The sequence below is a fragment of the Oncorhynchus keta genome, chromosome 34 (genome assembly GCF_023373465.1).
Source record: "Oncorhynchus keta strain PuntledgeMale-10-30-2019 chromosome 34, Oket_V2, whole genome shotgun sequence".
NCBI lineage: Eukaryota > Metazoa > Chordata > Actinopteri > Salmoniformes > Salmonidae > Oncorhynchus > Oncorhynchus keta.
The window spans coordinates 46,991,098-47,007,785 of NC_068454.1; the positions used below are offsets into that span (position 1 = coordinate 46,991,098).

At 45.8% G+C, this 16,688-nt stretch overlaps 1 protein-coding gene across 2 annotated transcripts; it reads left to right on the top strand.

Annotated features, from left to right (window-relative positions):
- Window positions 1–2,877: 2,877 nt before the first annotated feature.
- On the top strand, window positions 2,878–12,657 carry LOC127915122 (uncharacterized). Of its 2 annotated transcripts, none has more exons than XM_052493971.1 (2): window positions 2,878–3,693; window positions 11,969–12,657. In XM_052493971.1, exons 1-2 carry the CDS (start codon window positions 3,491–3,493, stop codon window positions 12,513–12,515), a joined length of 750 nt encoding a protein of 249 aa, XP_052349931.1. In that variant the 5' UTR covers window positions 2,878–3,490; the 3' UTR covers window positions 12,516–12,657. The 2 variants fall into 2 exon arrangements, with proteins under 2 accessions (XP_052349931.1, XP_052349932.1); XM_052493972.1 differs by having other exon boundaries at window positions 2,878–3,445; window positions 11,721–12,657.
- Window positions 12,658–16,688: the final 4,031 nt, after the last annotated feature.

The window sequence follows — 16,688 nt, forward strand, 5'->3', positions numbered from 1 at the left end:
AATGAAGAAGTACGGCCATTTTGAACGAGGGTCACTTCATGTGTACAGTTTGATAGAGAGAGTTCCGGAGTTCTAAATTGAGCAGCTGCTGAAAAATGAGCTCCTGTATATATTGAGATTTAAATGTTTTTTTAGAGTGAAGTACATCGAAAGAAATCAAGAGAAAACTGCAAGACTCAATAGAAGACAAAACAAGGAACAAACCAAAAAAGACAGGCTTTTGAAAAAGTAACTATTTTTCATAAAATTGTACAGTTATCTTAGCAAGCTGAATTGCTAGCAGAATTGTTTACTTGTTGCTAAGCAGTTGCTAGGGACTCTCCTGGAAGAAGCTAGCTAGCTTACAAAGAATAACAATAAAAAATACCTAGTTAACAGAAGAAAGGAAGACAAAATAAGGACAAAAGAAGGACAGAAGAAAAAGGAAAAGAAAGAGGACAACAAAGTGAAACAGTCAGCACTTCTATTGCAACTTCGTATTTCGTCGTCCTAACATAGTCTACACTGCTATCTGCCCAGCAACTAGCCAGCTAGCAAACGTCCACCGTCTACCGAATAGCAGCACTGTAGAAACTATTACACTCAACTGAACGACTTGATTAGTGTAGTATTAGCTAGCTACATAGTTGTCTTTGCTGTCTTCGTATCCAAGATAATTGTGTAGTTTAGAGTGTGTAGTCTTAGAGTGATTATCTTAATTTACCGAGGTTAGCTAGCCAGCTATTTGTCGTCCTTAACGTAGGAGACACTGCTAGCTAGCCAACAGCTAGCCAACGTCTACTGAATAGAACTTCCGCACTCAACAACCCGGTCGCATTCCGCTCGCTCCACAGGTAGTATCACATTTTCATTTCATTTCATTACAGCACAACGGTTTGATTTGTTTGATCGTAGCTAGCTACATAGCTAGCTACATAGCCGTCTGTGTATCAAAGATCATTGTGTAGTCTAGAGCGATTTTCTAGGTTAGCTAGCCAGCTATTGTCGTTCTTTTAACGCAACGTAACGTAATCAACACTGCTAGCTAGCCAGCTAGCCCCGAATAGCAGCACTGTAGAAACTATTACACTCAACGGAACGACTTGATTAGTGTAGTGTCAACAACGCAGCCACTGCCAGCTAGCCTACAAAGTCAACAACGCAGCCACTGCCAGCTAGCCTACTTCAGCAGTACTGTATCATTTTAATCATTTTAGTCAATAAGATTCTTGCTACGTAAGCTTAACTTTCTGAACATTCGAGACGTGTAGTCCACTTGTCATTCAATCTCCTTGCATTAGTGTAGCCTCTTCTGTAGCCTGTCAACTATGTGTCTGTCTATCCCTGTTCTCTCCTCTCTGCACAGACCATACAAACGCTCCACACCGCGTGGCAGCGGACACCTAATCTGGTGGTCCCAGCGCGCACGACCCACGTGGAGTTCCAGGTCTCTGGTAGCCTCTGGAACTGCCGATCTGCGGCCAACAAGGCAGAGTTCATCTCAGCCTATGCCTCCCTCCAGTCCCTCGACTTCTTGGCACTGACGGAAACATGGATCACCACAGATAACACTGCTACTCCTACTGCTCTCTCTTCGTCCGCCCACGTGTTCTCGCACACCCCGAGAGCTTCTGGTCAGCGGGGTGGTGGCACCGGGATCCTCATCTCTCCCAAGTGGTCATTCTCTCTTTCTCCCTTACCCATCTGTCTATCGCCTCCTTTGAATTTCATGCTGTCACAGTTACCAGCCCTTTTCAAGCTTAACATCCTTATCATTTATCGCCCTCCAGGTCCCCTCGGAGAGTTCATCAATGAGCTTGATGCCTTGATAAGCTCCTTTCCTGAGGACGGCTCACCTCTCACAGTTCTGGGCGACTTTAACCTCCCCACGTCTACCTTTGACTCATTCCTCTCTGCCTCCTTCTTTCCACTCCTCTCCTCTTTTGACCTCACCCTCTCACCTCCCCCCCCTACTCACAAGGCAGGCAATACGCTCGACCTCATCTTTACTACATGCTGTTCTTCCACTAACCTCATTGCAACTCCCCTCCAAGTCTCCGACCACTACCTTGTATCCTTTTCCCTCTCGCTCTCAACCAACACTTCCCACACTGCCCCTACTCGGATGGTATCGCGCCGTCCCAACCTTCGCTCTCTCTCCCCCGCTACTCTCTCCTCTTCCATCCTATCATCTCTTCCCTCTGCTCAAACCTTCTCCAACCTATCTCCTGATTCTGCCTCCTCAACCCTCCTCTCCTCCCTTTCTGCATCCTTTGACTCTCTATGTCCCCTATCCTCCAGGCCGGCTCGGTCCTCCCCTCCCGCTCCGTGGCTCGACGACTCATTGCGAGCTCACAGAACAGGGCTCCGGGCAGCCGAGCGGAAATGGAGGAAAACTCGCCCCTGCGGACCTGGCATCCTTTCACTCCCTCCTCTCTACATTTTCCTCCTCTGTCTCTGCTGCTAAAGCCACTTTCTACCACTCTAAATTCCAAGCATCTGCCTCTAACCCTAGGAAGCTCTTCACCACCTTCTCCTCCCTCCTGAATCCTCCTCCCCCTCCCCCCTCCTCCCTCTCTGCAGATGACTTCGTCAACCATTTTGAAAAGAAGGTCGCCGACATCCGATCCTCGTTTGCTAAGTCAAACGACACCACTGGTTCTGCTCACACTGCCCTACCCTGTGCTCTGACCTCTTTCTCCCCTCTCTCCAGATGAAATCTCGCGTCTTGTGACGGCCGGCCGCCCAACAACCTGCCCGCTTGACCCTATCCCCTCCTCTCTTCTCCAGACCATTTCCGGAGACCTTCTCCCTTACCTCACCTCGCTCATCAACTCATCCCTGACCGCTGGCTACGTCCCTTCCGTCTTCAAGAGAGCGAGAGTTGCACCCCTTCTGAAAAAACCTACACTCGATCCCTCCGATGTCAACAACTACAGACCAGTATCCCTTCTTTCTTTTCTCTCCAAAACTCTTGAACGTGCCGTCCTTGGCCAGCTCTCCCGCTATCTCTCTCAGAATGACCTTCTTGATCCAAATCAGTCAGGTTTCAAGACTAGTCATTCAACTGAGACTGCTCTTCTCTGTATCATGGAGGCGCTCCGCACTGCTAAAGCTAACTCTCTCTCCTCTGCTCTCATCCTTCTAGACCTATCGGCTGCCTTCGATACTGTGAACCATCAGATCCTCGTCTCCACCCTCTCCGAGTTGGGCATCTCCGGCGCGGCCCACGCTTGGATTGCGTCCTACCTGACAGGTCGCTTCTACCAGGTGGCGTGGCGAGAATCTGTCTCCTCACCACGCACTCTCACCACTGGTGTCCCCCAGGGCTCTGTTCTAGGCCCTCTCCTATTCTCGCTATACACCAAGTCACTTGGCTCTGTCATAACCTCACATGGTCTCTCCTATCATTGCTATGCAGACGACACACAATTAATCTTCTCCTTTCCCCCCTTCTGATGACCAGGTGGCGAATCGCATCTCTGCATGTCTGGCAGACATATCAGTGTGGATGACGGATCACCACCTCAAGCTGAACCTCGGCAAGACGGAGCTGCTCTTCCTCCCGGGGAAGGACTGCCCGTTCCATGATCTCGCCATCACGGTTGACAACTCCATTGTGTCCTCCTCCCAGAGCGCTAAGAACCTTGGCGTGATCCTGGACAACACCCTGTCGTTCTCAACTAACATCAAGGCGGTGGCCCGTTCCTGTAGGTTCATGCTCTACAACATCCGCAGAGTACGACCCTGCCTCACACAGGAAGAGGCGCAGGTCCTAATCCAGGCACTTGTCATCTCCCGTCTGGATTACTGCAACTCGCTGTTGGCTGGGCTCCCTGCCTGTGCCATTAAACCCCTACAACTCATCCAGAACGCCGCAGCCCATCTGGTGTTCAACCTTCCCAAGTTCTCTCACGTCACCCCGCTCCTCCTCTCTCTCCACTGGCTTCCAGTTGAAGCTCGCATCCGCTACAAGACCATGGTGCTTGCCTACGGAGCTGTGAGGGGAACGGCACCTCAGTGCCTCCAGGCTCTGATCAGGCCCTACACCCAAACAAGGGCACTGCGTTCATCCACCTCTGGCCTGCTTGCCTCCCTACCACTGAGGAAGTACAGTTCCCGCTCAGCCCAGTCAAAACTGTTCGCTGCTCTGGCCCCCCAATGGTGGAACAAACTCCCTCACGACGCCAGGACAGCGGAGTCAATCACCACCTTCCGGAGACACCTGAAACCCCACCTCTTTAAGGAATACCTAGGATAGGATAAAGTAATCCTTCTCACCCCCCCCCTTAAAAGATTTAGATGCACTATTGTAAAGTGGCTGTTCCACTGGATGTCATAAGGTGAATGCACCAATTTGTAAGTCGCTCTGGATAAGAGCGTCTGCTAAATGACTTAAATGTAAATGTAAATGTAGAGGCGCATGACCAGAAAGCATGCTTGAGTTTGTTTTCTTCCTGTATTGAACACAGATCCTCCCGTCTTCAATTTATCATTATCTTGAAATGTTTTGGCAAAGTTTACAGGTAACTTTTGAGATTTTTTGTCGTCACGTTGCGCAAGTTGGAACCAGTGTTTTGCTGGATCATTTGGACCATTTGTGATGTTTATGAGACATATTGGAGTGCCAACAGAAGAAGCTCGTCAAAGGTGATTTAAATTTGTATTTCTGCGTTTTGTGTCGCGCCTGCAGGATTGAAATGTTTTCTCTCTTTTGTTTACTATGGTGCTATCCTCAGATAATAGCATCATTTGCTTTCGCCGAGAAGCCTTTTTGAAATCTGACATGTTGGCTGGATTCACAACACGTGTAGCTTTAATTTGGTACCTTACATGTGTGGTTTCATGAAAATTAGATTTTTTATAGGAATTTATTTGAATTGGCGCTCTGCATTTTCTCTGGCTTCCCACATATCCCAGAGAGGTTTTAAAGGGTCCCTGTTTCTGACTACTCTTAATGTGATGATGGTTATTTTAACAAATTAATTAACTATGTTTAATTATTACGTGATTAAATGAATCATGTAACAATTAACTCATTAGCAATCTTGGGGCACCACGGAAAAAGTTTGATCCTGAATCAACTCAAGAATTTCAGAATGTATCGTTTTAATATAGTAGCCATCAATTACTTATTATTGCAAAAATCGCTGAAGTTGGAGACTTTTATCTCCCTCACCAACTTCAAACATCAGCTATCTGAGCAGCTAACCGATCGCTGCAGCTGTACATAGTCTATTGGTAAATAGCCCACCCATTTTCACCTACCTCATCCCCACAGTTTTTATTTATTTACTTTTCTGCTCTTTTGCACACCAATATCTCTCTCTACCTGTACATGATCATCTGATCATTTATCACTCCAGTGTTAATCTGCAATATTGTAATTATTCGCCTACCTCCTCATGCCTTTTGCACACATTGTATATAGACTCCCCCTTTTTTCTACTGTGTTATTGACTTGTTAATTGTTTACTCCATGTGTAACTCTGTGTTGTCTGTTCACACTGCTATGCTTTATCTTGGCCAGGTCGCAGTTGCAAATGAGAACTTGTTCTCAACTAGCCTACCTGGTTAAATAAAGGTGAAATAAAATAAAAAAAATAAAAAAAATATCAGTCTCTGCGCAGGGAAATATGAATACTTTGCACATGAACAACCACGCAATCGAAAGAACTGCAATGTATATACACTGCTCAAAAAATAAAGGGAACACTTAAACAACACAATGTAACTCCAAGTCAATCACACCTCTGTGAAATCAAACTGTCCACTTAGGAAGCAACACTGATTGACAATAAATTGCACATGCAAAATGACCTCCAGCAGGCCACAAATGTGCATGTGTCTGCTCAAACGGTCAGAAACAGACTCCATGGGGGTGGCATGAGAGCCCGACGTCCACAGGTGGGGGTTGTGCTTACAGCCTAACACCGTGCAGGACGTTTGGCATTTGCCAGAGAACGCCACTGGTGCCCTGTGCTCTTCACAGATGAAAGCAGGTTCACACTGAGCACATGACAGACGTGACAGAGTCTGAGACGCCGTGGAGAACGTTCTGCTGCCTGCAACATCCTCCAGCATGACCGGTTTGGCGGTGGGTCAGTCATGGTGTGGGGTGGCATTTCTTTGGGGGCCGCACAGCCCTCCATGTGCTTGCCAGAGGTAGCCTGACTGTTTTTAGGTACCGAGATGTGATCCTCAGACCCCTTGTGAGACCATATGCTGGTGCGGTTGGCCCTGGGTTCCACCTAATGCAAGACAATGCTAGACCTCATGTGGCTGAAGTGTGTCAGCAGTTCCTGCAACAGGAAAGCATTGATGCTATGGACTGGCCCGCCCGTTCCCCAGACCTGAATCCAATTGAGCACATCTGGGACATCATGTCTCGCTCCATCCACCAATGCCACGTTGCACCACAGACTGTCCAGGAGTTGGCGGATGCTTTAGTCCAGGTCTGGGAGGAGATCCCTCAGGAGACCATCCGCCACTTCATCAGGAGCATGCCCAGGCGTTGTAAGGAGGTCATACAGGCACGTGGAGGCCACACACAATACTGAGCCTCATTTTGACTTGTTTTAAGGACATTACATCAAAGTTGGATCAGCCTGTAATGTGGTTTTCCACTTTAATTTTGAGTGTGACTCCAAATCCAGACCTCCATGGGTTGATACATTTGATTTCCATTGATAATTGTTGTGATTTTGTGTAAATAAAAAAGTATTTAATAAGAATATTTCATTCATTCAGATCTAGGATATGTTATTTTAGTGTTCCCTTTATTTTTTGAGCAGTGTATATTTACGCTCTTGTGTCTTTGTCATCTCTCTCTGTTGAAATTGCCCAGTCCCAGTCCATATTGGGAGGCGTTCGACAGAAGTCTCTGGTTTGTCCACTAGAGGTCACCATGTCCTTTGTAGTTGAGGTAGTAGGACTTATTTGTTCTTGAAGTGTTTGTAAGAATGGATACATAAAATGTAATAAGCTGAGATCTTACTTGTGTCTTTGGTCAAAGTTCTAGACTACTTTACATTAACCAGTTGCAGACTGAGAATGTTTGGTAGTCTTCATCTTTCTTCACTCGTCGAGTTTCAGAGGGTCTTGTAGTTTTAGACCATTTGTCACGTATTCAGCTCACACTACATGTATACTGGTCTCGTAGTTTTACCTTCGCTAGGGTAGGGGGCACTATTTTCACCTCCGGATGAAAAGCGTGCCCAAAGTAAACTGCCTGCTACTCAGGCCCAGAAGCTAGGATATGCATATAATTGGTAGATTTGGATAGAATACACTCTAAAGTTTCCAAAACTGTTCAAATAATGTCTGACTGATTTGGTTGGCGAAAACCTGTGAAAAACCCACCCAGGAAGAGGGATTTTATGTTTGTTTGTAGTTTTCTATTGAATGCCATTACAGTATCCATTGACGTAGGACTCAAATTGCACTTCCTATGGCTTCCACTAGATGTCAACAGTCTTTAGAAATTGTTTCAGGCTTGTATTCTGAAAAATGAGAGAGTAAGACCTCTCTGAATAAGTGGATAGTGGAAAGTCCCAGAGGTTTTCATGCGCACGACCGAGAGTGCACCTTTCTTGTTTTCCTTTTATATTGACAACGTTATTGTTGAAATTTTATCGATTATTTAGGCTAAAACATCCTGAGGATTGATTATAAACATCGTTTGATATGTATCTACGAACTTTATGGATACTATTTGGATTTTTCTTCTGCCTGTTGTGACTGCGTTTGAGCCTGTGGATTACTGAACAAAACGTGTGAACAAAAAATAGGTTTTTGGATATAAACAGGGACTTTATCGAACAAAACAAACATTTATTGAGTAAATGGGAGTCTTGTGAGTGCAACCATATGAAGATCATCAAAGGTAAGTGATTAATTTTATTGCTATTTCTGACATGTGTAACTCTACTTGGCTGGTTACTGTTTGTAATGGTTTCTCAGCTGGATGCTGTTCTCAGATAATCGCATGGTATGCTTTCAGTATGCTTTTCATGGTAAGCCTTTTTGAAATCTGACACTGTGGTTGGATTAATAAGAAGTTCATCTTTAAAACAATTTATAACACTTGTATGTTATATGAATTTTTATAATGAGTATTTCTGTTTTTGAATTTGGCGCTCTGCAATTTCACTGGATGTTGGCCAGGTGGGACACTAGCGTCCCACGTACCAGTGAGGTTAAACCATTTTACATGACAGTAGCAACCTGGCAATGTACTGGTCTCCTAGTTTTAAACCATTTGTCAGCTGTGTAGCCACCGCTCCACGCTGTCTGCTCTCAATGATTGATTATTCAGGGTACAGCTAGAATCACTCTACACACCGGCAGCAACCCTGCAACCCGGTCTAATGTAAATTTCGTTAGCAGTCCTTTAATGCCCTTGCCTTGGAGGGCGGTTCCATCATGTTGCCACAATGTCTGTGGTAACATGGGCGTGGTTACTGACTTGGCAAAGGTTTATATAAAAACAATTATCTCCTTTAGAAGGCTAAAGTCACATTTCATCTTCTCACAAATAGTTTCATATTTAATCATATACGTTTTCAACATTTAGATGTAAACCTGACCCCTTGAATGCGTACACTTTCAGAGCTACTGTTATTTAGTAATAATGTCCATAATGACATCACAAAACAACTGATTTGACATGATTATACCCTATTATACCCCTGTTCCGGGTTGGAGCGAGCGGTCGCATTCGCACTTCGCTCTGCAGGTTGTATAACTTTTTCATTACATTTCATTATAGTACAACGGTTGATTTGTCTAATCTTAGCAATTCTTCTTAGCTAGCTACATAGCCGTCCTTGTATCAGAGATAATTGCATAATTATCGTATTTCGTCGCCCTAACGTAGCCTTCACTGCTATTCGCCCAGGAGCTAGCAAGCGCTAGCTAACGCACACAGATTAGCATCACTGTAGTGCTATTCACTCAACTGTACGACTTGATTAGTCTAGTGTTAGCTAGCTACATAGCTGTCTTTGTTTCCAAGATAATTGTGTAGTTTAGTGTGTGTAGCCTTGGAGTGATTATCTTAATTCACTGAGGTTCGCTAGCCAGCTATTTGTCGTCCTTAACGTAGGAGACTCTGCTAGCTAGCCAACAGCTAACAGCTAACAGCTAGCCAACAACAACCCGGTCGCATTCCGCTTCGCTCCACAGTTAGTATCACATTTTCATTTCATTTCATTACAGTACAACGGTTTGATTTGTTTGATCGTAGCTAGCTACATAGCCGTCTTTGTTTCAAAGATAATTGTGTAGTCTAGAGCGATTTCCTAGGTTAGCTAGCCAGCTATTGTCGTTCTTTTAACGCAACGTAACGTAAACAACACTGCTAGCTAGCCAGCTAGCCCCCGATTAGCAGCACTGTAGAAACTATTACACTCAACGGAACGACTTGATTAGTGTAGTGTCAACAACGCAGCCACTGCCAGCTAGCCTACTTTAGCAGTACTGTATCATTTTAATCATTTTAGTCAATAAGACTCTTGCTACGTAAGCTTAACTTTCTGAACATTCGAGACGTGTAGTCCACTTGTCATTCCAATCTCCTTGCATTAGCGTAGCCTTTTCTGTAGCCTGTCAACTATGTGTCTGTCTATCCCTGTTCTCTCCTCTCTGCACAGACCATACAAACGCTCCACACACCGCGTGGCCGCGACCACCCTAATCTGGTGGTCCCAGCGCGTACGACCCACGTGGAGTTCCAGGTCTCCGGTAGCCTCTGGAACTGCCGATCTGCGGCCAACAAGGCAGAGTTCATCTCAGCCTATGCCTCCCTCCAGTCCCTTGACTTCTTGGCACTGACGGAAACATGGATCACCACAGATAACACTGCTACTCCTACTGCTCTCTCCTCGTCCGCCCACTTGTTCTCGCACACCCCGAGAGCTTCTGGTCAGCGGGGTGGTGGCACCGGGATCCTCATCTCTCCCAAGTGGTCTTTCTCTCTTCTCCCCTTACCCATCTGTCTATCGCCTCCTTTGAATTCCATGCTGTCACAGTTACCAGCCCTTTCAAGCTTAACATCCTTATCATTTATCGCCCTCCAGGTTCCCTCGGAGAGTTCATCAATGAGCATGATGCCTTGATAAGCTCCTTTCCTGAGGACGGCTCACCTCTCACAGTTCTGGGCGACTTTAACCTCCCCACGTCTACCTTTGACTCATTCCTCTCTGCCTCCTTCTTTCCACTCCTCTCCTCTTTTGACCTCACCCTCTCACCTTCCCCCTACTCACAAGGCAGGCAATACGCTTGACCTCATCTTTACTAGATGCTGTTCTTCCACTAACCTCATTGCAACTCCCTCCAAGTCTCCGACCACTACCTTGTATCCTTTTCCCTCTCGCTCTCATCCAACACTTCCCACACTGCCCCTACTCGGATGGTATCGCGCCGTCCCAACCTTCGCTCTCTCTCCCCGCTACTCTCTCCCTCTTCCATCCTATCATCTCTTCCCTCTGCTCAAACTTTCTCCAACCTATCTCCTGATTCTGCCTCCTCAACCCTCCTCTCCTCCCTTACTGCATCCTTTGACTCCCTATGTCCCCTATCCTCCAGGCTGGCTCGGTCCTCCCCTCCCGCTCCGTGGCTCGACGACTCCTTGCGAGCTCACAGAACAGGGCTCCGGGCAGCCGAGCGGAAATGGAGGAAAACTCGCCTACCTGCGGACCTGGCATCCTTTCACTCCCTCCTCTCTACATTTTCCTCCTCTGTCTCTGCTGCTAAAGCCACTTTCTACCATTCTAAATTCCAAGCATCTGCCTCTAACCCTAGGAAGCTCTTTGCCACCTTCTCCTCCCTCCTGAATCCCACCCCCTCCTCCCTCTCTGCAGATGACTTCGTCAACCATTTTGAAAAGAAGGTCGACGACATCCGATCCTCGTTTGCTAAGTCAAACGACACCGCTGGTTCTGCTCACACTGCCCTACCCTATGCTCTGACCTCTTTCTCCCTCTCTCCAGATGAAATCTCGCGTCTTGTGACGGCCGGCCGCCCAACAACCTGCCCGCTTGACCCTATCCCCTCCTCTCTTCTCCAGACCATTTCCGGAGACCTTCTCCCTTACCTCACCTCGCTCATCAACTCATCCCTGACCGCTGGCTACGTCCCTCCCGTCTTCAAGAGAGCGAGAGTTGCACCCCTTCTGAAAAACCTACACTCGATCCCTCCGATGTCAACAACTACAGACCAGTATCCCTTCTCTCTTTTCTCTCCAAAACTCTTGAGCGTGCCGTCCTTGGCCAGCTCTACCGCTATCTCTCTCAGAATTACCTTCTTGATCCAAATCAGTCAGGTTTCAAGACTAGTCATTCAACTGAGACTGCTCTTCTCTGTATCACGGAGGCGCTCCGCACTGCTAAAGCTAACTCTCTCTCCTCTGCTCTCATCCTTCTAGACCTATCGGCTGCCTTCGATACTGTGAACCATCCGATCCTCCTCTCCACCCTCTCCGAGTTGGGCATCTCCGGCGCGGCCCACGCTTGGATTGCGTCCTACCTGACAGGTCGCTCCTACCAGGTGGCGTGGCGAGAATCTGTCTCCTCACCACGCGCTCTCACCACTGGTGTCCCCCAGGGCTCTGTTCTAGGCCCTCTCTTATTCTCGCTATACACCAAGTCACTTGGCTCTGTCATAACCTCACATGGTCTATCCTATCATTGCTATGCAGACGACACACAATTAATCTTCTCCTTTCCCCTTCTGATGACCAGGTGGCGAATCGCATCTCTGCATGTCTGGCAGACATATCAGTGTGGATGACGGATCACCACCTCAAGCTGAACCTCAGCAAGACGGAGCTCCTCTTCCTCCCGGGGAAGGACTGCCCGTTCCATGATCTCGCCATCACGGTTGACAACTCCATTGTGTCCTCCTCCCAGAGCGCTAAGAACCTTGGCGTGATCCTGGACAACACCCTGACGTTCTCAACTAACATCAAGGCGGTGTCCCGTTCCTGTAGGTTCATGCTCTACAACATCCGCAGAGTACGACCCTGCCTCACACAGGAAGCGGCGCAGGTCCTAATCCAGGCACTTGTCATCTCCCGTCTTGATTACTGCAACTCGCTGTTGGCTGGGCTCCCTGCCTGTGCCATTAAACCCCTACAACTCATCCAGAACGCCGCAGCCCGTCTGGTGTTCAACCTTCCCAAGTTCTCTCACGTCACCCCGCTCCTCCGCTCTCTCCATTGGCTTCCAGTTGAAGCTCGCATCCGCTACAAGACCATGGTGCTTGCCTACGGAGCTGTGAGGGGAACGGCACCTCAGTTCCTCCAGGCTCTGATCAGGCCCTACACCCAAACAAGGGCACTGTGTTCATCCACCTCTGGCCTGCTCGCCTCCCTACCACTGAGGAAGTACAGTTCCCGCTCAGCCCAGTCAAAACTGTTCGCTGCTCTGTCTCCCCAATGGTGGAACAAACTCCCTCACGACGCCAGGACAGCGGAGTCAATCACCACCTTCCGGAGACACCTGAAACCCCACCTCTTTAAGGAATACCTAGGATAGGATAAAGTAATCCTTCTCACCCCCCCTTAAAAGATTTAGATGCACTATTGTAAAGTGGCTGTTCCACTGGATGTCATAAGGTGAATGCACCAATTTGTAAGTCGCTCTGGATAAGAGCGTCTGCTAAATGACTTAAATGTAATGTAATGTAATGATTATTGTTTGGATCCCCACCAACCATTTCCCACATTATTTATGAAGAATTATTGTTTCATTATCCACTTTTGGATGTTGGTGTTTTGGCGGCAGATTCTCTCCCTACACACTAAGGATTTTTGACTTCGCCATACTGCCGTGCACGAGAGAGAACGTTTACGACCGGTCGTTAATGTCCTAGAACCGGCCCCACTTCCCCCCTTCATCTCTGGTGGGGAGAGGTGGGGGGCTCTCTTTGATCCTCACTCAAGAGGAAAGTCATGGCATGGGGATAAACTTACCTGAATTTGTTCAATAGAAACTCTTGGACTAATGATTATACCGTAGATCAGCTCGATGCAGACAAGAGTGTGCAAGGTGGTATTGAATGGGTCACAGTCTGTCACTGATCTTACAATGGAATTTGATTGATAGTCATTCAATATGCTTTAATAGAAATAAGGACATGCTCATAAAAAAATTATTGCCCACATCAACAACCGCCACTGATAGAAAGCCTTCATCCAGGCTAGAGATCACCAACAAAATGTATATTTTTTTTTTTTTTATCTTTGTCTCTGCATTGTTAGAAAAAGGACACGTAAGCAACTATTTCACTATTAGTCTACACCTGTTGTTTACGAATCTTGTGACAAATAACATTTGATTTGAGATCGTCATTGAGAGTGAAGACCAATGGACAGAGGCCATATCCCTAATGAAACATCTTTCAGACCAGGGCACAATCAAGCAGAAGATGAAAATGACCTTCAAATATCGGCAGCAGATGGTACATGATCATGGAGTCCTCTGATGTGCTGTTTCCTCGCTCCACAGACATGAAGGGACTGTTAAGTATCATTCAAATTCAGTTGTACTGCTGATGTCATGTTTCCTCTGAGGTTCAGTTCCTTCAGAAAGTATTCATACACCTTGACTTATTCCACATGTTGTGTTACAGCCTGAATTTTCTCACCCATCTACACACAATACCCTATAATGAAAAATTGAAAACATATTTTTAGAAATTTGACCAAATTTATTGAAAATGAAATGCAGATAGATATCTCATGAACTGTACATGCATATCCAAATTGAGCTCAGGTGCATCTAATTACCTTTTATCATCATTGAGATGACACTACAACTTGGAGTCCACCTGTCACCAATTCAATCGTTTGGACATGATTTAGAAACTATACCATGAAGTCGAAGGAACTGTCCATAAACTTCTGAGATAGAATTATGATGAGGCATATATCTGGGGAAGGATATAAAACGATTTCTATAGTGTTGAATATTTCCAAGAGCACAAGTTGTCTACATCATTGGAAAATGGAAAGAATATGGAACTACCCAGACTCTGCCTAGAGCTGGCCATCCAACAAAGTTGAGCAACCGGCCAAGAAGAACCTTGGTCAGGGAGGCGACAAAGAACAAATTAACCACTCTGATTGAACAGAGTTCCTAGGCTGAGATGAAAGAACCTGCCAGAAAGACAACAGACAGAAGCCACAGAAGCCACTCCTGAGAAAAAAAAGGCACACCACAGCATACCTGAAGTTTGCAAAGCTACGCAAAAACTCAGAGCATAAACAAAATCAAATCAAATCAAATGGTATTTGTCACATGCGCTGAATACAAGCCCTTAACCAACAATGCAGTTTTAAGAAAATACATTAAAAAGTAAGAGATAAGAATAACAAATAATTAAAGAGCATCAGCATCATATAACAATATTGGGGCTAAATGCAAGGGGTAGAGTCAATGTGCGGGGGCACCGGTGTTGAGGTAATTGAGGTAATATGTACATGTAGGTAGAGTTATTAAAGTGACTATGCATAGATAATAACAGAGATTAGCAGCAGCGTAGAAGAGGGGGAGATACAAAATTATACTATTTGGCCTTAGACTGGAACAAGAATGTGAAGTCCTTAATTGGCCCAGCCAAAGCCTAGATCTGTGGAAAGACTTGAAGATTGCTGTTCACTGCCGCTCCCCATTGATCTAAACAGAGCTTGAGAAAATCTGCAAGGAAGAATGGGCGAAAATACCCAATTCCAGATGTGCAAAGCTGATACAGAAACCCAATACAACTCAAAGCTGTAATTGCCGCCAAAGGTGCTTCTACAAAGTACTTATGTAAATGAGATATTTCTGTGTTTCATTTTCAATAATGTGCCATAATTTCTATAAAAATGTTGTCACTTTGTCATCATGGGGTATTGTGTGTAGATGGGTGAGACAAATGTATTTTTAATCTCTAATTCTCTAACAAAACAAAATGTGGATCTTTTAAAATATTTTTTCTTTATTTTACCAGGCAAGTCAGTTAAGAACTAATTCTTATTTTCAATGACGGCCTAGGAACAGTGGGTTAACTGCCTGTTCAGGGGCAGATCGACAGATTTGTACCTTGTCAGCTCAAGGATTTGAACTTGCAACCTTCCGGTCACTAGTTCAAACGCTCTAACCACTAGGCTACCCTGCCGCCCCAAGGGGTAGCCAAGGGGTATGAATACTTTCTGAAGGCACTGTATATATAAAAAAATAACGAAAGACAGATAAGTACTGTCTTTGAGAAGCATGCCAATGGAGCAAAATTGAACGCCGATACAAGGGAAAACTGAGTGAGTTCTGCGCTTCTTTAAAGCAGAAAAGCCCTACTTGGCTATGGCTGGTCACTTGGTACTTGTGAAAACATGGCACTTCAGTGGCCACTCCGCTCAATATTTCACAGATCAGAAGTCGTCTTACACTGAATGGGGTATGCTCCTTTTGTCGTCGTGGGACCCTGTTTTTTGATTGAGCTAACAGCTGTGATATGACATCAGCCGGTGGTCTCTGTTTTCACTTGTTTTTTTGCTCTTAAAAGGTTCCATCAGTGTCACTCTGGCGGGCTGCACAGTGTTGCTTTTCATCTCTTCGACTGTGCAGTCTGCCAGCTGGTTAAAAGGGCCCATGGTGGAGAGAGAGGGTTGCTGGTGTGATCCTGTTCTAAGTTATTTATTGTCCTTATGCTTATGGACACACACATGCACGCACATACAAACACACAAATATGCTACATACACACGCACAGACAGTGTAAACTGTACATACACACATACATACCATACATACACACACATTCACACAAACATACACACGCACACAAACAGTATCCTGTACATAAACACTTGCATGCACGCGCACACACAGACACACACACACCGCCGTCACCTGTCTGTCGAATTGGAGTAACAACTTCAGTTCTTCAAGCATGAAAGTTAAAACACCACTACTACAGATGTGTGGGTCCTGCTATTTCTTATGAAACACTGCTCAGTTTTTAGAGAACAACTGACAACAAACAGTAAGGTATTCATACAGAAGTATGTTTGGATTACAGAAAAACTTACTTTTTCATTCTTTGCTCGATACCTTTGATTCAAGTTTGAACCCAATGGAACATTTCTCTGACACCTGTGACACTGAATGGGCTTCTCGGCATGAAATATTTTGAAACAATTCAAAGCTTGGCTGGACCTTTGCTCACAGATACTTCTGAATTCATTTTCATGACCGGCTCCGCTCTACTCCGCTCTGCGACCTGGAGTCTGTTCCTGCTACAGGGCCTCTTAAACATTCTAAACTATTACCCCTCAGAGTGCACTGTGATTTAACACATTTAGCATTACCAACATAAGACCCCTTTACCACCCCAATTTCTGTCCAAGTGTCTTTCCGTTGTGACACCCTGGGACCAGTTAAGAGTGACTATACTATCTATTTGCACCGCTCTGGTGGTGGTGTGTGGGTGCACATGTGTGTACATACTGAAGAGAGAGCACAGATCGCATAGTAGTGAAAAAATAACCAGGGTGGAAGAATTTTTTAAATAAAGAAAGGCCACAAAACAGCTTACTGTAGCAAGCTTAGCATGTGCTTATTAGGCCTGGCATTGTAGCGGCATTGCTGACACTTTGGCTGATGAGATTGAGTAGAGTTATTTGGTAACTGGTAGAGACTGATAGTGAGTCTGGGGTATTCTGATGA